This window comes from Anticarsia gemmatalis, chromosome 1 (genome assembly GCF_050436995.1).
Source record: "Anticarsia gemmatalis isolate Benzon Research Colony breed Stoneville strain chromosome 1, ilAntGemm2 primary, whole genome shotgun sequence".
Lineage (NCBI taxonomy): Eukaryota > Metazoa > Arthropoda > Insecta > Lepidoptera > Erebidae > Anticarsia > Anticarsia gemmatalis.
Genome location: NC_134745.1, coordinates 8,247,780 through 8,271,134, shown reverse-complemented (window position 1 = coordinate 8,271,134; position 23,355 = coordinate 8,247,780). Strand labels below are relative to the sequence as shown.

Sequence of the window (23,355 nt, the reverse complement as noted above, 5' to 3'; positions counted from 1 at the left end):
GGACATTCCGTTCGTTCTGAAATCTTAGCAATAAAGACTGTGTTTAGCAATTTAACGTGAATAAAGTTAATTAAATATGGTAGCTTAACTTTAGCCTAATTTATAACTGATGACTGGGAAAATTATACTTACTTAGTATATCATACCAGAATTTAGTCATTAATTAAATAACTGTGTTTTGATCTTGAAGTAAGAACATTAGCGCGTACAACGAAACGTTGTGAAACTTTGAGTTTTCATTCAAATTTCTATCAACACACTTTACTTCCAGTTTAATTACGTGTTTTCTTTGCATTTGTATGATAAACAATGCGTATTTATATCTATAGATATGTTAATTTCAGATGTATAGTCATTTTATAAAAGCATACAGTACGTACCTACTTACACAAAAATATTGCGGTACGGCGGTCTTTTAAAAGATAGGGTTTTACTTTTTGAGAGGTCACCTAAACTTGTGAATACTATTTCGTAGATTAAAGAAAGTTCCCTTCGATGTGTTATGGCCAAAAATAGTGTTTACAACGACATTTAATCACAATAATATCGATAGGAAGCAAGAATTTAATTACATTTGTATACTTAATATTTTATCTTACCAATAAGTAAGTGACTATGTAACTGAGCTGAACTCAATTAAAATACCAAATATGACAGAGCGAATAGATAGAAAGTAGGTCTCTTCTTTCGAGTTAATTATTACTTAAAATATAAATTATGACAGATAGGTAGGTACGTATATATCTATAATGTTTATTAAAAATAGATGCTATAACAGATTAACTGTCCTTCTTATCCACCCCAGATATATTCAAAGGCTTAAGTAGTAGGTGCACGCAGGGGGAAATACCTTAAAGGGATTTGTATCCACGACCTCGCGGTCACAAGTCGGATACTTAACTATTTAGCTAATGAGCTTCCGTCGCTTGTAGATCACTTTAGACTGAAAAATCTGGAACTGCCTAGGTAATTTCGTAATTTAACGATCTGCTTTGTAAATTCCGGTTCTATGTATTCACCTCTTTGACTTTAACCTTCTTTTAACATACTTTTACCAAGTAAGAGTAATGACGTCTTTTTCTGTCAGTAACAATTGTAAATATTGTGTTCATTATCATCTCTCCCACAAAACTTTATCAATATTTTTACCTGGTTTCCAAAGTACAAAATTTATATTTAACTCGTCCACATCTATACACGTATGTATTCAGGTATGTTCTGAACACGTTGCAATCAGTGGGGGTCTCTACGGAGGATTAAGTGCACATAATCCATGTATTTTTATCATATGATTGATATATAACATTAAAAGCACTTTTATATTAGCGTCCGATTGCTTGATGACCTTAATATGATCTTGGTATGCGTGAAATTATATAAGCGATTCCATTTAATTATGTTATTTACAATATTGAAGATATTTAACTAAGTAATCTTCGTCGTACCTACGCAAAATTCCGTAGATATCGTAGTATCATTCCACCTAGTTTGGCTTTAGAGGAAAATAATATTATTCGGGGTGTACCTAAGTAGTTACTTATGTTAATTAGGTACTTAGTTACCTATTTCTGCCAACTAATTAGATAAAAAATGAGTAATGAGCATGATATTAAACCTTCTAAGAAATAAGTAATATTTAAAATATATGTTTTTAAACATAAAAGTTAAGTAACTTCGTTTTTTTAAATTAAATTGACTTATATGAGTATGGATACATGTATCCTATGTAGTATATACGTATACATAAACGAGCACTTGTAAATCATGTTCACCGTTTTTCGTACGTATGTAATTATTATTATGAATTTTGCTGATAAGAGGCAAAATTATTAATCGTGTAGTAACTCCCTGTCGTTAAAAAATGCTGTATTTCCATTGCAATATCATTTATTGGACTCAAAATAGATTAGATATTGGTTTACGTTAAACAAGCATAGGTATATTTCAATAATGTGGCAATCACCTCTGATTAGCCGAAGCTAGTGTTGTTTATCAGAGCCAGTTGAGAAATACAGCGCAAGCGTGTAAACGACGCGCACTCAGTCATCTGCGCGGCCGCCTGGTAGCACGTGCGTCGTGATATGAGTGTGATGGAACCTGCCGACATGGAAGTGGACCACCAGAACCAACACGCTGCTGTATGTATTTTTACCGCTTCCTCGCATTTCCTCATATACTTCTGTCATAAGCCTAACTTGTGTTAGCTTAAATTCTTAGCGTGTACTTGAAAACTTAAACGCGCGAAAAATTAAAGTGTTTACCATGTCTTCGCGAACAGTGAAGTGAACTTTATACTCGAGCTGTACGTGGTCGCGCAGTAGGGCAAATCGCCAGTTGGCTGCGGCACTCGCGTCACCTCGGTCGCCACAATTCATGTATTTTCCGTCCACACTGTCGACCTACACAGGGTCAGCCGAGACGGTCGCGGTCATCTGTTCATTTCTCACTTATAGGGACGTTTCTGAATAAAAAATCTATTTTTATGTAATGTTTGTGATGTCTGATTAGTGGAAACGAGTATATAACAAAGTGCAGTGAAGGATTAATCACACTCAATTAATTTTGATTTCTCTACTCTGTATTTCGTATAGGTAAGCACTCAGAAATTCAAGCATGAATGGTCTTACGACTCTACATATTTTTTTATCCATATAACATTTTAAATAGACCCTTTAATAATAAGTTTTATAATCATATTTGTAAGTTATTATAAGATTTTATTGAGACAGTCCAAAGTTTAAATTCATTGAAACTCCCGCCAAACAATAACCCGTTACACCCGTTACTCGGTCGTCTGCCCAAATTTACATACCCATGAGATGTTTTGCATAATGTAATTATCATAAATACGTAGGATGTATCTAAGGTCTGGCGTATGGTATCTTACCAAATTTGCTCTAACATGCTCTGGCTAGATCTTGAGTAATTATACCGACTCTACGTACGTTTGATTCCGTATTTCCGTCTCATACAAATATTTGCAATTATTTAGCTGTATCACGCAAAGTAGTTGTTTTCCTCGTAGTGTAAAATAATTACATAGCGATAGTGTTTTTGTATGGTGTCATGTGAAATTTGAGCCGACATTGATATTAAATACGTAACAACTGTAACAAGTTAAACCACTCTTATAAAAGTAGAACAGTAGCACTTAAAACGTGTTACTTAAAATTGTGATAAAGTACAGAAAATTTGGCAAAATGTAAACCTTGAAAAGGCTTAAGTGTAATTTAATTAATATGTATTATTTAGGATTAAATTGTGCAGTTGTCTTAACATTCGCACTAAGTAGTGAATAGCCAAGCCTATATCACGCCACACGGTGATAAGTGATAACCGCTCGCGTTATCGAACTGTTATCTGTTCACCGTATCTACGTAAGAGTAACTATAAGATGTATTTAAACTGGATTAAGTGACATTTAATTATGCACTTAATTTGCAATTCATCAAATGTTTGAATTGTGCACTTTGGTACCACGATACCGGTATAAATGTAATCTTTTCGGGGTATGCGTTATCTTGAATATAAAAAAAATATTAGGTTTTTGTCTGTCTAACATTACTTATCAACCCTATATCCTTCTTTGAGTTAATCTTTATGAATCACATCAAATTTAAGTCACTTTCTTGCTAAATATATGAGCGCACCTTAAATATAGGTAGTCATTCATGCTAGTGATTAATTGATAAATTGGATGTTATCATTTTAAATTTGTAGAAAAATTCAGGTGATGACGAATTGTGTAAATTCTTTGAAAGTTTGAATGGAAATACGTAAGTACCAGTACATTCCAGATGTTATGAGGTACATACATTCGAAAATATATACTTAGTAAGAAAATGTCGTGTTTAAAAGTGTCGGTTTTGATAAAACTGTTATTCTTATGTCACTTGTTTGAGTGTGAAGTGATAACGTCGAGATAGCGATGACCCCATGTTCTTCGCTCGCGTTTTGTAAACTTTCTTCATATCTTGTACGTTACATATGTACATTTATAAATAAATCAAGCACTATCAAAAGATAACGACATGCGTATAGACAAGATATACGTACATTTTTCGATTAATATGGCTAGACGATGGGCTGAAATAAGTAAATCTTTGAACGAAGGTATTGATTATAAAAGTATGTTTAAACGCTGTATGACATAGTATGAACTTCGCAGACAAGCTATGGACCTTACAAGAGCATTAAAAATCAATATATAAGGACAAATTTCATATTTTGATAAAAAAAGACATTTTAAAAATGCAGCCCGTCCGTATACAAGGAAATGTGTTTTATTTCATCATTTCTTCTATTTTTTCATTTTGCATAATAGGTTTTATGTAAAGTAATAACGATGTTATTATGCGAAATTAAAAATGCATTACAATATTTAAAGTAACTGAATTAACATAACGTATGGTTGTGTGCTGTTGGGACTCTTCACTCTACACACGTGTTCTGTGCCTGCAGCAACGGAAATGAAATGCTGAGCAGAATGTCATGGGACATAATAAAATACAACGATATCCGTTTTAGCTCATTTTAATATTGAGTAAATAATATAAGTGATGAATTCAAGATACTTTTGGCAACAGAATGATAATTATTGTAGCTCAAGCAGTTAATATCTGTTCGGAACTTTTATTGCAGAGAATTTATTTATTTATATTTTAATGCTAAACTAAAATCACATCAGGCTGATGAACTAAAAGGTCTTTTAGAAAATTCAGTATTTATTCAAAAATACCTTGCAAAATGCTCAGCAAGAAAGATTTTCTCAGGCTCTACATAGATCACAGAAAATGCTAATTTACTTAACCGCAGCTCAACGCTAATCTTCATGACCGACATTAGAAAATAGATGTGAATCATCTACTTAATATGCGATTAATAACATAATACTACGAAATAGTGCAAATTTTAATAACCTTCGTAGAATTTATCGACACCGGAGTGTCGCAAGTTCTTTTCATTTCTTTGACTGCAAAACGTCTTCACTTTGTTGCGTAAATATCATCACCAGTCTGTTTAAATTTATATAAGCCATTTATTACATGTGTCTAGTTAGACTTTGTGTACACTTAGTAACGAAAACTGCGTTTGAAGACAAACACATTACAGCTCAGATGTGTTAAAAATAAATCTGCATCGAATGAAGAACGCGTCTGAAATTACGCATCGCAATTCGCATGTAGTATTTTAATATATATGCATCGTAACTGCACTATACTGATGTCAAATTACTAAGTTTTAAAACCTAAATAATATGTAATTAATATAAATTCTGAACTTTGGATACGCTCATATCATCTACGAACTCTACATTCATATAATAATGACATTTTATAGCAATAATAAATTGAGTCTTAGAGCTAATTACTTTCAAAATCGATGTTTTAAGTTATCCCTGGATACAATAAAAACAATTTTGCAATGAGAATGTGTAAAATTGCAGTCGAGTTTGGCGTGTTAGCTGATGTGTGAAATTCATGGGTTTCTAGTGTTTCTACTCTATGTCGCTAATTATGATTGCTTCACTCGTTTCTACATACGCAAGAGTACTGCAGTGAGCGAATCCTTATGAAAAAAATCTACCGTTACATTTCTATTGATAGAAGACCTAATGGATGAGCCATTAGGTAATAACACAAAAAAATCAAGTAACGTGTTTGGTGCAACTCAGTGTTCTGTTTTGCAATTTTCCAATCTAATTAATTAGTTACTATAATTTGTTAATATTGTAGAAAGTTTTTTAGTGAAGAAACCTCACAGTGTAGACACCGGTACAGCAAAATATCTAATAATAATATAGTGAACAAAAAGTCATATGATTTAAAGTTAATTAAGTTCTTGCGTCCGTCATTTCGAAGTCCGTGTTGAAAGTAATCTTTTTGGTCCGATTAAGATACCGAATGTGATAATCTAAGATAAAAAAACATCGTAACATAAATTGTAGAAATACGTAATGACGCCGATTTATGACAGGATTCAGTGTCAAATATTTTATAATATCTGATCTAGTTTACAATACTTTTCGATAAAATAAAAGCGAATCACCGAATAAGTATTTATGTTGATAGGAGCGTTATTTTAATTTGTTTGTTTGGGAATGGTACAATGACTGCAAGATCGATTACAATCTGTGTATGATGGTATTGCGGCAAAATTAAATTAATTTGATTAAAATGAGATTGATGATAAAGCGTACGTACTTAGTGATCGTAGAACAGAGTTTTCTTTCTAAGTACCTATATCATGTTCTTAATATAGGTTTCCAATTCCTCAATTCATTTCACGTGTACAAACGTAATTCGTCGGAATATGAGCATTATGGTGATTCCCTACTAATGTCAGCCATATAATTATGTTAAGGTCGACCGGAGAGAATTACTTGTACAAGATTGCGCAGTTCCACCGCATGTCAAAAGCGTCTATGGGATCTCTCCGGGGTATCGAAGCAAGCTTTAGTTCTTCTACAACTACATTGCACGATATATTTGTGAAGAAATCGATTTTCGATTCTGCTCCGGTCGTCTGCACAGGATGCAAAACCTGCACAGGTCTACTCTCACATACGCTTTGTTCTACATTCATAGATAGACCTCTCTGATAGACCTAAATATGCGTGAGTGGCAATACTGACATGTTTAGTTTCCCAAAATTCTAAGCTACTTATGACGTGCAATGCACAATGCATTTCCGACGAGTCGTATGAACACTTTCGCGATCTTTGAACAGTACCTTTACGATATATCGCACCTTATCACAATAATATTATGTCAGGCTCAAAATGTTTAATCATTGATATACAGCTAGGTTTGTAGGTACGAAATTTCGATAACAGTAATAAATAAATCCGCCGGCGTTAAGTTCTTGAAATCCAATTTTAACCCAACGCGTTGAAACTGGATGATAAATGATAGAGTTATCATTATGGATAATCAATAAAATGATTAATGTACATAATAATAAACATAGTTTAGATAAATAAAAAAATATAGACCGTCCATAAACTCTTTTACACGTGACATAAGCCGGATAAACGTTGACGTAGGTGAAGCAGTGGCGCAGGTGGTCACCAAGCCATCTCTAAAACACTGGGGTGTGGGTTCGATGTCAATACGAAATGAATATTCCTGTGAACCTCATTAAACCAAGGCGGAAAATTATAAATGAGTAAAAAAAATATTTTTACTTATTTATAACTCAAAACATTGGTTTTAGTATAAGTATATATTTGAAATCAACACAGCGCGTTTACAAGTTTTCGTATTTTCCGCTCAATGCTATGATTTAATTTTGTCACAAACAACCTAGCATTATGTTAGTTTAACACCTATTATTAAAATACACGGCTAATTACAATAACTATAATATAATAGAATAGTATATTTCAAACGTGTGGATGAGAAATATTTCTGTTACTGCTCATCAAATGTCAAATGATTTTAACTAAGGAGGTAAATAATATTATTACTAATTCTCAACGTGATGATAGTCCTGACAAGTGCTAAGAAACTAAGAACGCTAAATAATTTTAATTTATATCTTCAGTTTTTCTGTAAACAATGACCCTGTTAATTACAGTCACCTTGATAGTTGTTTTTTATTTGTCTCATTAACATCACAATGCTTCAAGAGTTCTCACCAGATTACGAACGATGCTGTAAAAATAATATATTATTTGTTTATAATTCATACTAATATTATAAATAAAAAATTCAGGTTACCTTTTAATGCGAAACTACTGAATCAATTTTGACGAAATAAAGCACAGTGATAGTTGAATACCGCTGATGAAACGTAGGCTTCTTAAATCGATTTATACGGGATAAGATATAGCTTAACGAACTTGCAAATATTCGAATATATAGATTTTTTGTTAGGGAATATTCGAATATCACCCTATACACGAGTGAAGCCGCGTAACATTGCTAGTTTGGTTCACAAAATAATACCTACTTCTTGTTGTTGTAACATTCTTTGTTCTTTATTTTTAGTAACATTTTAGTTCCAAAGGATTAAAGTTCGTATAGAAAGGTCGAACAATAGCATAATGAAGGTTATATTCGGGTTAACAAACTGGGCTAGGGTAACCAGTGGAATGAACCTTAGCTAGAACATCACCCCATGCGATTTGCGTGATTTAGCGCTTCATGTCTTGCCGTCTTACATTATATTTATTCAATAAGTTCGTTGCCTTTTATTTAAGTTAAACGAAATATGTTTTTTTTGATAAGTAAGTAGACTGCCTCTTAGGCGCGGTCTTTAGTGTTTCCGATGTTAAATACGAGGTCCCGGGATCGACGAACAAAGTGCTATTGGAATTTTTCTAATTTGTATTACATTATTATCAACTAGCTGACCCGTGCGGCTCCGCTCGCGTGAATTTCGTACTGTTGCTTATTCGTTTGAGCACGCGAATTGCGAAGCACTCGATACACATAAAAATGCTAACAACTTTTTTGTCATCTAATGGTTATATACGAAAGGGACCCGAAGGGCACACAATGTGACACAGGCTCAGGCAGGCCTGATTTCCTGTGGTTACCTTCTTTTCCGCTCTCGTCTGTATCCGTACCAGTTTACAGTGTAAAATATAATACCTTATTATAGACTGACCATTGCTTACCCGTCTGGATTCAGAATATTATAATAGGTACAGACAGACCTATCTGCGCCGGAGCTCTTCACACGCGTAATAATGTTTACTTGCGATGATACGTCCGAAACCGCGTAACCCGTAATTATTTTTTATATATCATCCGTTGTTTATTTTTTAAAACTTACCACGTAGTCTGTTTCATAGCTATACAATTTATTTCCTTAATGCAACCAATTAATTTGGTTATGCGTTTCGAACAACAACGCCATCTGTTAGTTGCGGCGAACAACAAACGAAATTACTCGATTGCCATCTAGGATATCCCGACCGCACCGGACCCACGTAAACCAACATTTTTGTGTAATATATCATACAACATTTATGTTTAAAAATCTTATAAATGTATAGCATGTTTCAAAGGTATTTTTTTACAATAAAGCCATCAAAACAAATTAATTAGAAAAAACATGCTTTGTTGCGAGCTATAACGCCATCTATTGGTTGGTGCGAACAACAGGTATCGATACGGCAGGCGCCGCGTTAACTTTATGCGAATGTTGTGAAATGGATTGTAACGCCATCTATGGTCTCTATAGGGAAACGCAGGTTCAAACGATTTCTACGTATATTTTTCAATTTTCTAATTTTTTTTAAATTTTATGCTATAAAAAGTATCCTAGGAACTGCTCCACTACTTAATCTATGCATATACCAAATTTCAGTGCATTCTATCCGGTAGTTTTTACGTGATAGCGTCACATACAGACGGAGGACAGACAGACAGACAGACAGAAAAGAAAATTATAAATTGCAGATTCGGTATCAGTATCCGTTACTAAACATCCCCCATTGGTTTTTTTTAAATATATTCAATGTACAGAATTGACCTCTCTACAGATTTATTATAAGTATAGATAGTAATTCGGAGTTTGGTAACGCACCCATCATCCATCTATGGCAATAATCGACTCGCCCCCTATTGCACGGAACTGTGATTGTTAATGGCGAAACGAAGTTGTATTTTCAATCATTTTCATACACTTTCGGGTGTAACAGACGTGATATTATGTAAGTATTTAATAGGTAGGTAGTGCTAAAGAGTCCATGTTTAACTTGATAAGACAACGATCAACCGGTTATACAGATGTAGGTACTAGATTGTGTAAAATACAGTACTTTTATTGATTAAGTATTGTATAGGTCATCATTATCATAAATGTGCAATTCATTGGACAAGTACACGCTAGGCTTTTTCCATAGGTTGATTAGAAAATTCAGTGCGGAAAAACTGTTCGAAGGTTCAAAGTCTGTTGATATAACTATACCTTATCATACAGTATGTTATGTACCTGGGAGTGTTATAGGTATTATTGTTGTTGAACATTTTACGAAGTATGTACTTTCGATGTTACATGTGTGATTGTAAAAGATGTAATATACTTAATAAATTTTGATAATTTGAGTCTGTGGTAAACCCTAAAGTCTACCGATTGATAGTAAAAGTTAAGAATGTTTCTAGAATACCATTATCTAGAATATCATATCATCTACCTTATTTTACCTATTTAGCGGTGAAAATCTCAGGATATACCGGGAAATCTTTAGATTTACAGCAGTTTGGGCGACCTTAGGCTTTTCAAGCTTCATATAACATACGATTAAATCTTTTTCTACAACCAATATTAAACCATGCGTTTAATATTTCAGAACAACACAACAGTGATCGTAGAGAACGGCGAAGAAATTGTGAAAGTGAACACTATGCAAACGCCGAATGGAATAAGCCACGACAAACACATGAACGGTAAGCAAATCATATTTTTGTTATTAAGATACGTGCATTCTAAATGTTGACTCGCTTTTACTTGGAACGAAAACATAGGAAACACGTGACCATAAATTGCCAATTAAAATTTGTATTGAGGTCTTAGGCTAGTAATTAATAACTCAATGATAAATCTCATTGATAAAACTCAAGGCCTAACCTCTCCCCCATTCCGGGAGGAGATCCTTGTCCAGCAGTGGGACATTTAAATTAATTTTTTGAATAACTAACCCAATTCTGTCTTATTTTTAATGCAAACTGACTTGCTATAGGTTTGAACCGAGTACCTAAACTACTCGGGTATCTCTGATAAAATTACATAATCTCGTAAAGAACGTCGAACCTTTCTTTCGAGTACAATTTTCTTATATTAAAGACACATAACGCAGCTATATCTGTTTCTGCGTATGACAATGAAAAATATATTATGTCTCAATGAATCTTGTTTTATGAACAAAGAGCATTAAGTTACGTAAGGCTTTCATTCGAAAGCACTTTCCTATATGTTTATTCTGAACACAATATCTATTACGTCCCAACTCCTGTAGTGTTTCATAACAGATGAACATCACTGTACCCTGGGAAAGTGCAATGGTGATTCTAGTTCCAAAGTTAAATATTACACTTTCCATTTTTACACAAACATTCATTACATCTGTAGTTTTTCAGTGTATGTTTATGATAAACGTTTGACCAAGTATCCTTTGTTACCCTAAATTTGTATTGACGTTATTCACAAAGAAATAATCTTATTAAATAACTATTTTAGTATTTTTATTTTGACACTAAAATCTATTTCAGTCTTCTCGACAATGCAAATTCATACACTTATAATAACCATTGTTTGTATTTTAGTATATTTTGTGGTTACAAGTAACTACGGTCATTTAATATCCATCTGTTATCAATTCAATCAATATTCAATTTATTCAAGTTTAAATAGGAATAATGAGTCTATTAATTTCGATGGTCGTTTACGCGATAACAATGGCGCTAGGCATCTATCCTTCATCGTAGTTTCGTAACAAGTCCAATGTATTATTGTTCGATATTGATCGTTATTGTAGAGCAAAGTCATACAAGTGACTTTGTCTTAACCAATATTAAAACATCCTGTTATTTGGGCGCTGTCAACATCGGACGTTCCTCAGACTAATTGTAAACATTGCATAACGATACAATGCCGATATGTTGACTAAATAGTCTAAATACGCTTTCAGGACCAGATCAGATCGTCCCGGCTGATAGTTACTTCACGTCGGTACCAGGCGACCATGTCAAACTACGGGTCACATCGAGGGGCCTCGGCTCAGAGCCTCCCATATCGGTGCCCGGCTTACTCACCAGAACTACAGCTCGATACCCCGATGCCACCGCGTTGGCCACGAAAAAGGCAGACGGAAAATGGCACAAAATTACTTACAAGTAAGACGTTTTTATTTCTCGTCCATTCATTAGCTAGGTCGGGTCAAGTCAAGGACAGTCTCGTTCCTCTATGTCTAAAAGTATATCTATTTTTATTTACTCGAGTTTTATTTATATAACGTGTACACGTATGTCAAGAGTGATATTTTATTTATGTGTATAAAGTTCACAATTATTAATATATTCAGTAACCTTTATTAGCAGTATTTAATCATCATTTTTGAATTGACGTATAAAACGACAATGGGCATATGTTTACATATCATTATTACGACGACTGTAAAATTAACCTTAAACACATGTACAAGGGCTCAACAACTACTTATTTTATAATTAGTGTACTTGGTATTAACCTGTCCCTGTGACATAGATATTTTAATAATTCTGTTATAATCTTTGTCAAATATATTTCAGTACCGAACCTGTATTTATGTACACGTATTTTATAGCCAACGACTTCTTAAATCTTCATAAAATGCCTTATTTTTAACAAGTATCTTTATATTTTAGACAGTACCAAGAGCGCGTGCGAATAGCTGCAAAGGGTTTCTTGAAACTTGGTTTGGAGCGATACCATTCTGTGGGCATCCTCGGCTTCAACTCGGAACAATGGTTCATCGCTGACTTAGCAGCCATACACGCTGGGTGAGTACTCTTCCTAATGCAATACTAACTAAAGAAAATTGGCGGAACTTAATCACTAAAATATAACTCTTTCTGAAATAGATATGCTGTCAATTCTGCCATAGACTTACTTTAATGTTATTAACATTACATTATATTTTAAAAAGAAAACATACCTTAGCTACAATATTGCTTATAGACAGTATAGTAGCAGTAAGCGAACGCGAATTATAGGTAATAATCAAATCGTTTACTTTGCTCCTAAAAGAACATCATTTGCTTGTACTAGAACTGTAAACAAGCACAAACAACGCTAAGTGGTATGTACGGTATTACAAGCTGTAAGCATAACGAATACTCATGCACCGCACTCTGTAATTTTATAATAAGTGCTACACAAAACATCCGTAAACTGTAATGAAAAAAATAACATGTCATTTGTGGATTTTCTGCTATTGTTCTATTTATAAACTAGGCTTCTTGATTTGTAAGCAAGTAGGTATGTAAATATGTAATTTAGAAATCTATTCTTTTAATGGAATGCTATTCTCTTAATTTCAAGCTACATTCTTTATGAAAAATATTATTATTCAACTCTGTTTGTTTCCACGTGAATAGCATCTGAAGGTTTAACGTAGCCGGGCAGCCACGTGCAAATCAGGGAATGATATAAGCACTTAGTTATTCGGTCGTAATTAATAACACAATAACTAAACTTAGAAATATTTTGAATACTATTATTATGCAAGTCACTCGATAGTAGGTATATAGTTTGGAAGCTCTAGATTAGGACTTCTAACCACCTTTTTACTCGAGACAAATGCCCGAAATGAGCTACGTTACCTGTGACGACATCAACGCGTTGAGCCTTTTAAAAAACCTCACAATTCATGGCCATTATTGGCCATAAATGAAAAAGACACATCGGAAAGATATGTGTGCATGAGTAGGTACAGGTTGAGCGAATTGTAGGTATATTAGAAAACAGATTTACCGTTATTATCGCTAGGACTTGCTAAAACCTATGTACGAGTAGGTACAATTGTACGACCGTCTAAAGAAAATTTCACAGTCCTTAAAATTAAACTTGTTTTCTTCCTTATCGCGTCGTCTGGCGGATAAGAGCCATAAAACAGTTTTACTAGCAAATACACTGTTGTAAATTGTTTTACCAAATATGTTGTGTAATGTCCAATTTCAGGTACATAGATAAAACAGTTATTTATACGTCCAATATAACAAGCATGTGTTGAATAAACTTTGATACTATATTTAAAAGTGTTATTAAAGCGAGACGCAGTTGGACAACGTCGTATCACGTTTTACAATTGGAAAATAGCGGAAAATTATAAAATTGCAGGTTTTTGCTTCGTGTTTCTAAATAGACTTAACAGAAAATTTTATGGCTCCTATAGTCCCAGAGGTAGAGTAAAAAGTAAAATGAAAATAAACTTTGGTTTGTTAGGTCCCGGACTCAATTCTAGTCAAGAAAATTGTATAGACTTTCTTGGTAAAAATTATCACTCGAATTTGAGTAATGCACTCGCTAAGTAAAAAGAAGACCGCGTATTACATGAGACTGAAGATTTACTAGACGGGATATACATATGTAGGTATTTCCCAACGTCATAAAAAAGAAAATTCCTAATTGTCATTGTTTTGATAGTGGTTACGCGGCCGGTATCTACACGACGAACTCAGCTGACGCGTGTTACCACTGCCTGCTGTCATCTCGCGCCAACATCTGCGCCGTGCAGGACAAGAAGCAGCTGGACAAGGTGCTCTCTGTGCGACACAAGCTGCAGCACTTGAAGGCCATTATACAATGGGAGGGACCTGTCGACACCTCCATCCCTGGACTTTACAGTGTAAGTGAATTACTTGATGTCGGAGTTAATAAAAAATCTTAATTCTGAAGAAAAAGGTATAGGAATCCAACAAGGAATGAGTCTGAGTAGTCGATGAACAATTTTTTTGTTAGGTAGTTCGTTTAGTAAGATAAAAATTAGTTAAAAATCAAGATTTTGGAGCTTGGTTTTCGCACTTAGATGAAGATCGGTGTGGTGGTGTGAATACTATTGATTACAATTTTTTAATTTTTCTTCTCTTGCATTTCATAACTATTACGAGAGTTTAAACACTAAACCATGTAGTTAACAACAAAATATAGTTACAAATTACATTAAAAAACATGATATAAAAATTACTTTTGTATATTTTCAGTGGGAGCAGCTAATGGAAATGGGCGCACAGGAGCCAGACACACAACTCAACAATGTCCTGAAAAGTATAGCTGTGAACGAATGCTGCACCTTGGTATACACGGTACGTCTCTAAAAATCTTACATTTTATTCTGACACATGATTTTGAACATTATTTCTCAAAAAAAAAGATTAGCATTTCAAAAATATTTATGTGACCTATGACCGCTATTTTTCTAGCTAGATTATGCAAATGTATGTGTCTAAACAGCTTTTCAATATTTTTTAATAAAAAACATTTTAGTCCGTATTCATTTCAATATTAGATTAAAGTGAATCATACGATTATTTAATGACCGCGGTGGTTTATCAGTTCACTTATGGGCTTGTGGTTTGTGTTACATCGATCACGTAACATGAGTAGTTTTAACAAAATAATCCGTTTATGACGTATAGGGAAAATCTGGGTAAAGTAGGTACCGATACATAACAACCATTTGCTTTGATGTGATATTTTATTGGTGAAATAAGTTTAGGTTACATTAAACTAGGTCGTGAGCAATCGGTAGGCTAGGTTCCGTATAAACGAAAACAAAACTTTATATTTTGCATGACATTTTAGGCACATTTATATCGGTTCGTATGACTATAACGGATAAACCATTATGTCATTTACCAAACTACAAATAAGGTAAATTAGCACAACATAAATAACAAGTTTTCGACTGTTAAAATAAATTTGTAATTTCGTAATCTTTAGTAACACATTTGCATTTGCGAATTTAATTCATGTCGTTTAGGCAATAGATACTAATTCACGTTGCAAATATGCACAATTTTTAAATGTTTCGTTATCCTTTGTACTTAAATGTCAAATCTAGACATTCGTGATATATTTATTAAGAGAATTAAAAATGTAATCTTTCTTGAAAAAGAGCAAGCCTTGAGTTTATTGTGATTTCATTATTAGAGCTTCTGTATTTCCGAAACGATGGTTGCGACCATTTAATACATTGCGTAAATACGTATGAAATTAAACTATGTAAAAGTATGTGTGATTTTCCTTCCTTCTTGTCAAAACGATTCCACCGATTTTAACTAAATTTTATAGTATATACCTTGCGGTAGGAAGTATATTTTTCTCATGAGAAAAAGCCCGTTACATAAGTGAGTAAAAGCGAATATAATTTTGACCAACATTTATACTTGTTCTAGTCTGGTACAGTGGGTCCCCCGAAGGCTGTGATGTTGTCCCACGACAATCTGACGTGGGACGCGTTCTCCATCGGCGAGCGGTGCCAGGACCTCAAGCCAACGGAGGACAGGCTCATCTCCTTCCTGCCACTCAGTCACGTCGCTGCACAGGTACTTACATGACAACTCTATGATTTTAACTCTAAAAAAAATATTTCTCGCTATCTCGTGGTATACTTTTTGTTCCGCAAAATCTAAGATCAAGGTACCTCAGATAGTAATATTTTATGCATTAAAAAACAGATTTACGTAAATCCGCTAAACCTAAGCTGTGCTCCCTTTATTACATAACTTATATAAAAGCATGTTTTAGTTCAAAATAAAACAATTTCTGCTTTTGCACTCTTATCTTCATCGTCATATTTATATGACTGCACGTTTGGCGCAGTGGCCTAAGCGGTCACCTCGCCGCAACAACCGTAGCGCCGCGTGTGGTGGGTTCGAATCCCACCCGGGACAAATCTTTGTGTGATGAGCACGAGTATTTGTTCTGAGCCTGGATGTCAATTTATCTATATAAGTATGTATTTAGAAGTATATAAGTATGTTTATCAGTTATTTGGTTACCATAGTACAAGCTCTACTTAGTTTGGAATCAAATGACCGTGTGTGAAGTTGTCCAACGATATTTACGATTTACGATATTTATCTTTCAAATCTTTGCACTGAGCGATAGAAACCATAACACACTCTATGGACCAAAATAATGAGTGACGTGTGTTTGTGTGTAAGGTTGTTGACATCTACACGACGCTTTCTAACGCGGTGCCGGTGTTCTTCGCGCAACCGGACGCGCTCAAAGGCAGCCTCGTCGAGACACTCAAGGAAGTCAGACCCACAAGGTAACGTGACCGAAATGTTAAGCAACACTTACTCGCATTGTTTGTAGATTTGGTCTAGTCTACAAAAAATCTGTCTGTAGAGTTAACTAAACGTTTTTCTATTACGATATGGTGGATGCATGGAATTATAAAGTATTATCACAAAAGCTATGCATGAGGATCTCTCAAGGAGTCAATAAATTCTGCAGAAAGCCTTCCACCGAAATTTCAAAGATTATCATAAATGTTCTTAAAAGGAAGTCGCTCGAAAAACTAATTGGTATCATAAACTCTCTTCTAAGTATTGATGTAATCAGTAAAAATATTAATTGATTATTTTTTTAATGTTATAATGTCTTTTTTTTGTCCAAATAGTGTCAAGTTTTAGGAAAACGGGTAATTTATATATAGCGGATAATAGCACAACCGTAATTATTAGATTGTTTATCAAGATATGAAGTAATAACAATAATACATATTATTGTGTCCGCAATTTAATTCAACGCTTCAGTAACATATTACAATGAACCTAAAATTTCAACAAATACTATTATATTTTCAAATGATGGGAACGAATACAAGAGAATAGCGTGACGTGTCACATTGACGCACTATCTTACATTATCATTTATCAGAATCTTAATGTTAGGTTTGCGTTCTTCCGTATAAATAACTGCCACTGCCGTAAGACTTAATTTATATTGCTGTGGAAAGAAATGGAAACAATTATTTTAAACGAACAGTATATAATGATGTTTATTTGCAGTATATTGCGTGTTAAGTTTATTCAATTATGTTATTCTAGATAGAATCTTGTTTTCACACTCCACGGCCGATTCCGGCACTATGGAGCCGTTAAAAGACTCCTATATCGTATGCAAGTTACACAATTAAAAGAAAACTCATATCACATTTCTCTTTAGAAAATATCGCTTTCATTAATTTCCGCAGCTATATAAGTTGAATACTACTTGGCATTTTACGATGATATCACAACATCACGACTTTGTCTTTCAAGGTTCAGACAAAAGGTTAACTATATACGTTGTAAATGATATTCAGTGAAAGCCTATGCAAATTATACATCATCGATAAACTTGAAGGTTACAATTTTTAGCGTAGCATCTGTCAGCGCTATTTTTAGATTTTGTAGCACGCTGGGTTCGATCCCCAATGAGTGCGAGAATGATGCACAAATTAATGTTTTCGGATGTACCCTAATTAGTAAAGGAGACTCACCCCCGATCTCTGAGGTACATTTAACGGTAGTTTATCTATTCAATAGCGTTTAAACTCATATAAAAAAAAACGCAATTGAACAGATAAACTGCCGCTAAATGTGCTCAGAAACCGGGGGTTAGACTTGTCCTGTTATAACAAAAACCTTTAGCTTTATACTTAACATTCCTTAAGTAGTATAATTATTCGTTTTGTTTTAGGTTCTTGGCTGTACCCCGAGTATGGGAGAAGATGTACGAGAAGATCATGTCTGTCGGAGCTTCCAGTGGATACATCAAGAAGCAAATCGCATTGTGGGCTAAAGACAAAGGACTCAAGCATCATCTTGCCAGGATTAATGGGTAAGAAAGACATTTTATAAAAACACATTTTATAAAAACTTGTAATTTTTATTAAATGTCGTCCTAAATTCGGACTTAAACTGTAATCATGGGGTCTTTTTTTTAGTAAAAGACAGTAATTAAGGTATTAAGAAAAATTATGGTGGATATACTAACTACATAGTACCTGAAGGCTCATAGAAAACAAAGTAAAGAAGCCTTAAAATGTAAAGAAGCCGTATTGCGTAGGCAACGAAGGTTATAAATGTTTGTACAATTGGTTCAATACACCGGAGAAAGTGCTTCTTAGTAGGTAACCGTGTCAGTAGATATATTCGGCGTTTTAACGAACTAGTTTTGATATTCAACGCCAGATTATATTCTGTACTGATGTACGATTCTTCGAGAATGAATGATTTTTTAAATTCTTATTTTGATGTCCAGATATAAGGATTATTTGTGTGATAATTATAGGAGGCTTCCTTAACCTACTGCTGGATTTAAACATCAAGCAGTCCAGTCGTTCGAAGACCTAAATATACTAAAATATTAACTGATTTATCCTTGCGATATATTAACATACGTAGCTAAAAGATTTTAGTTTTATTTATGAAATTAATAAAGTAAGTTTTTCCGCTCAGTGCCCTATCGAGCTGTATGTACAGTCTGCCTATAGACTTCACTACAGAAGAAATGGTCAAGTATTGGTATGTAAGGTCCGAGTGCCCCAGTACTGTCCAGTAGTATGCATGTTTTCCTTTAATTCGCATGCTACACAATGCTAGAATTTTGAACTGACCATCCTTGTATTTTAGCCCCGTTTAAGGTAGTAACACAACTGTAGTTCCAATATTAATTCAGGAAAATATACAAGTAATTTTCCTATTAAAGTTAATTTTGTATTGTAAGTACCTACCTATAGTTTTAGAATGCACCTATTTTTCCTCGAAATCTTTAACAGTCGTTTACTTCAAGTATATACCTAAACGATTTAATTACAAAAGCCAAGAAAGATTTTGCTCCGATTCATGTCATTAGTCTGTGATACAGTGTTTATAATTCCTTACCTTGAATAAAAAAAGTATAATACCAACAGGCTACAAATCATTTACAATCGCCCTTGTCATTTTTTTCCTGTCACACAAACAATGCCCGTAAAATGCGTGATAATTAAATTAAACTGTTCACTAATGACGTCATTTCAATTAAATGATGATTTACGAAATGGTTATGTATTTACCGCTGTAGATTATTTAGCTACCTACTTGTTTACGTAAGTAAATATAAGTAATTAGTATATTTATAATTAGTTGAATATAAAAACAATACACAATAGTAGATATCCACACGTAAAAAATTGCGTAACCTAGTATACCTACCTAGTAACGTAGTCTGCATGAATGCACTGGTATTAAGTATTTTTTGATAAACACATGAGACCCTAATATCCGCTAGTTTTCAAACACACAAAGTTCTGTTCGTAGACCCTTAATACTTTCAGTCATCTGCTAGTCTATTTTCAGAAAGAATGACCGAAGTTGTTTGATCACTTAAAAAAACACTTTACTCCAATAAGACACATTTGCACACAGCTGCGTGCCTTAATATTGCCCAACATACTAAGTTATTTTTTACTACTTGTAGGGTTGAAGGGTCATCCTTTGGCTACAAGATAGCGAAGTCGTTGGTGTTCAACAAGGTGCACGAGTCATTGGGCTTGAACCACTGCAGTACGTTTGTAACAGCCGCCGCGCCGCTCTCACCTGAGATCAAGAAGTTCTTCCTCTCGCTGGATGTACCCATCGTTGATGCGTTCGGAATGAGTGAGGCCGCTGGTGCCCACACCCTTAGCATATACCCCAAGTAAGTATTGTATAGATTAAGAGCAATTTTTATGGCTGATTGCTAATGCTGACGTATGACCTGACCTATCTGCAGAAAAATCTAAGGAGGTAGGTATTTCATAAACTTAGCAACACAAAGGGTGGTGAACTCGGTCATTTCAAGGTTATCTCATTGCTTAATCGTTAAATAACCGTAGAACATTGATGAGTCAGTTGTAGGTACCTAATTGGATTGTGACTGTTAAGGAAATATTGTAATCTCAACAAAATCTATCTGATTAAAACTTCAATTTAGGTTAATCTTGATATTTGTTATCTAGGTATACCTACGCAGTATGTATTTTATTGATAAAAATCTGGTGTTCAAAGTCCCTTAGCGATCAATACGGTATCACTTGCTTTTAAATGCTAACGCAAGTACCAAAATCCAACTAAGCTATACCATCTACTTAGACGTAAATAAAATCGAGATATCCTGCTAACACTATTACTACAAAAATAATGTCTTAATTTTACCTTTAGATTTTCACTGGACTCGGCTGGAGAGCTCCTCGAGGGTACAGAGACTAAATTCGGTGGCGCAACGAGTCCAAACGGCCCTGGAGAGATTATGATGCGTGGACGTCACGTGTTCATGGGCTACCTTAACGACGACGCGAAGACCAAAGATGCCGTAGACGATGAAGGATGGCTGCACTCCGGCGACATCGGCAGAGTTGATAGCAACAACCTACTTTACATCACCGGAAGAATAAAGGTACGAACAAACTTGTAATCCGTTTATCGACGTCGATAACTCTACACGTGGAATAGTAATTCTGATGTCTCATCTCAGCTAATTACTACATATTATCTCATTTTGTCTCGATAACAATTCACTCCAGATTAATCTGAAATAGAATCTAGTTGTCACTTCCGTTAACCGTTCTTATGAGTAAGTATTTAAGATAGCAGTGTTATCAAATACTTATTTAATTAAGCTTTTAATAAATCCAGATGTTCTTCCTTTAATAGGTAAGTTACAAACCGCCCCCCTACGTGTTCTTATAAAAAGAACTTAGTTAGGTGCGTTAGATTTTGACCACGAATGTGATTTTAGAAGGTTTTCATTGATATACTTACAACGCGTAGTCGAAATAATCAATTTTAAATGATTTTGCTGAAGTTTTATTTTATTTGTAGGAACTGTTGATCACTGCTGGTGGAGAGAATGTCGCGCCAGTGCTGATCGAGCAGACGGTGCAAGCTGAGCTCCTAAACGTCGGATACGCTGTACTTATCGGCGACAGGCGAAAGTTCCTCGCTGTGCTGCTCACGCTTAAGGTAAATACTAAATAACATTTTTTCTTCTAAGTACAACCTTTACATATTTGCAGTATGGACTTATATGGGATTTGGCTAACCACATACATTTTTGTTTTATATGTATGTAATGGACAACAATAATACAAGAAAGGAAATAGGGAAAATTAATATATCATTCCAGTTGAACAGGCAAGCCTTTATGCAATGCTTACCAATAACAATTGAAATAAACCATATTATTATGAGATATTTATATAAGCTACTAGCTGACCCGCGCAACTTCGCTTGCGTCACATAAGAGAGAATGGGTCAGAAAGTGGAAAGAAGTGTCCACGATTTTATAACACTTTTTACTGTTACTCTGCTCCTATTGGTCGTAGCGTGATGATATATAATATATTATGCTTTTTTTTCACGAAAAATATATCAAAATTATTTAAATATCTCCTAATATAACGAAGTCGCGCTAAGGCATATCCGCCATTAAAACAGTTGCCATGACAACGGAATTTTGTTAATTTAATGTCAGATATTGATTATTCGCGACTTTATTCGCCACCTGAATTTTCCCGGGAAATGCGTCATTTTCCCGGGGTAAAAAGTAGCCTATGTCCTTTCTCGGCTATCAAAATATGTCCATACCAAATTTCATGCAAATTAGTTCAGTAGTTTAGGCGTGATTGAGTAGCAGACAGACAGACAGACAGACAGAGTTACTTTCGCATTTATAATTTTAGTATGGATATGCAAGTTTTTACAATGCCTTGGATTATGGCGTTATAAAAAACAAAAGGTCAGGTATCATTCATACTTATACAGGTATTTGTTTTCATTTGACAGGCTAAAGTAAACTCGGAGACAGGAGAGGCGTTGGACGATCTGGAAGTAGAGGCTAGGAAGTGGGTCGCGAGCCTGGGCAGCAGCGCTACCAAAATTAGCGAGATTGTTGAGAAAAAGGATCCCGTGGTAAGTGTCAAATATAAAAATACTGTTAAAATTTAACCTTTGAAAGACCTATTTCTGTTTAAATAATATGTCTCCACGTCAATAAGCATTGTGTTTGGTTTCTAGGTATACAAAGCTATTGAGGAGGGTATCGCCCGCGCTAACAAACACGCTATCTCCAACGCACAAAAGATCCAGAAATTCGCTATCCTGCCAGCAGACTTCTCTGTACCTTCTGGTGAATTAGGTAAGAAAAATATTCCTATTTAAAATAGTGTACATCGTGTATCTCGTGCATCGTGCTCTCCTCTGACTCAGGACATAATAATTTCATTGGACAATTCAATTGGAAGATTATATACCAATTATTATTACTCAAAGAACCGAAAGCCAGATCCTTACCCTCCACATTTGGTAATGAAACAATCAAGTCCCTATAAGTTACAACGGAACCTAAATATGTGCCTGAGTAATAAAATAGGCTAATATGAGAATGTGTGTTCACAGGGCCCACGTTGAAAATCAAGAGAAACGTAGTCTACGAGAAGTACAAAGACATCATAGAAGACTTTTATAAGGACTAATACTTAAGCATAGCGTTAGGGCGAGGGACTACGTAAATAAATTGTTATATAATGTTATTGCTCAACTAGGGGCTAGTGCATCGGAATCATTGTGATTGATAGTACTTTACGCAAAGGTGTAAATAGGTTATATTTTTGTTACAAAATATATTTTATAAAATCAATGGTGGTTTTAATAAAACATCCTTTACAATATAATATATCATTTATTAGCTAAATTACACATCTCATAAAATTGGAATGGACAATAAATGTTTGGAAGTAATAACAAGTTAACAACAATAAATTTATACTAATTCAGGTGTTATCATTATTGTTTGTCACAATATTTTGAAACGATAAGATACTTCTATCAATTAAGTACTATAATA

General features: G+C 34.4%; 1 protein-coding gene across 2 annotated transcripts; it reads left to right on the top strand.

Moving 5' to 3' along the window:
• Nucleotides 1-1,979: 1,979 nt before the first annotated feature.
• Nucleotides 1,980-23,148, top strand: LOC142974506 (long-chain-fatty-acid--CoA ligase ACSBG2-like). Of its 2 annotated transcripts, none has more exons than XM_076116915.1 (15): nt 1,980-2,138; nt 10,304-10,400; nt 11,642-11,846; nt 12,357-12,491; nt 14,137-14,338; nt 14,694-14,795; nt 15,888-16,037; nt 16,659-16,768; nt 18,187-18,327; nt 19,951-20,169; nt 20,673-20,907; nt 21,333-21,473; nt 22,296-22,421; nt 22,527-22,647; nt 22,908-23,148. In XM_076116915.1, exons 1-15 carry the CDS (start codon nt 2,082-2,084, stop codon nt 22,982-22,984), a joined length of 2,118 nt encoding a protein of 705 aa, XP_075973030.1. In that variant the 5' UTR covers nt 1,980-2,081; the 3' UTR covers nt 22,985-23,148. The 2 variants fall into 2 exon arrangements, with proteins under 2 accessions (XP_075973030.1, XP_075973039.1); XM_076116924.1 differs by lacking the exon at nt 1,980-2,138 and adding an exon at nt 2,329-2,591.
• The last annotated feature ends 207 nt before the right edge of the window (nt 23,149-23,355 follow it).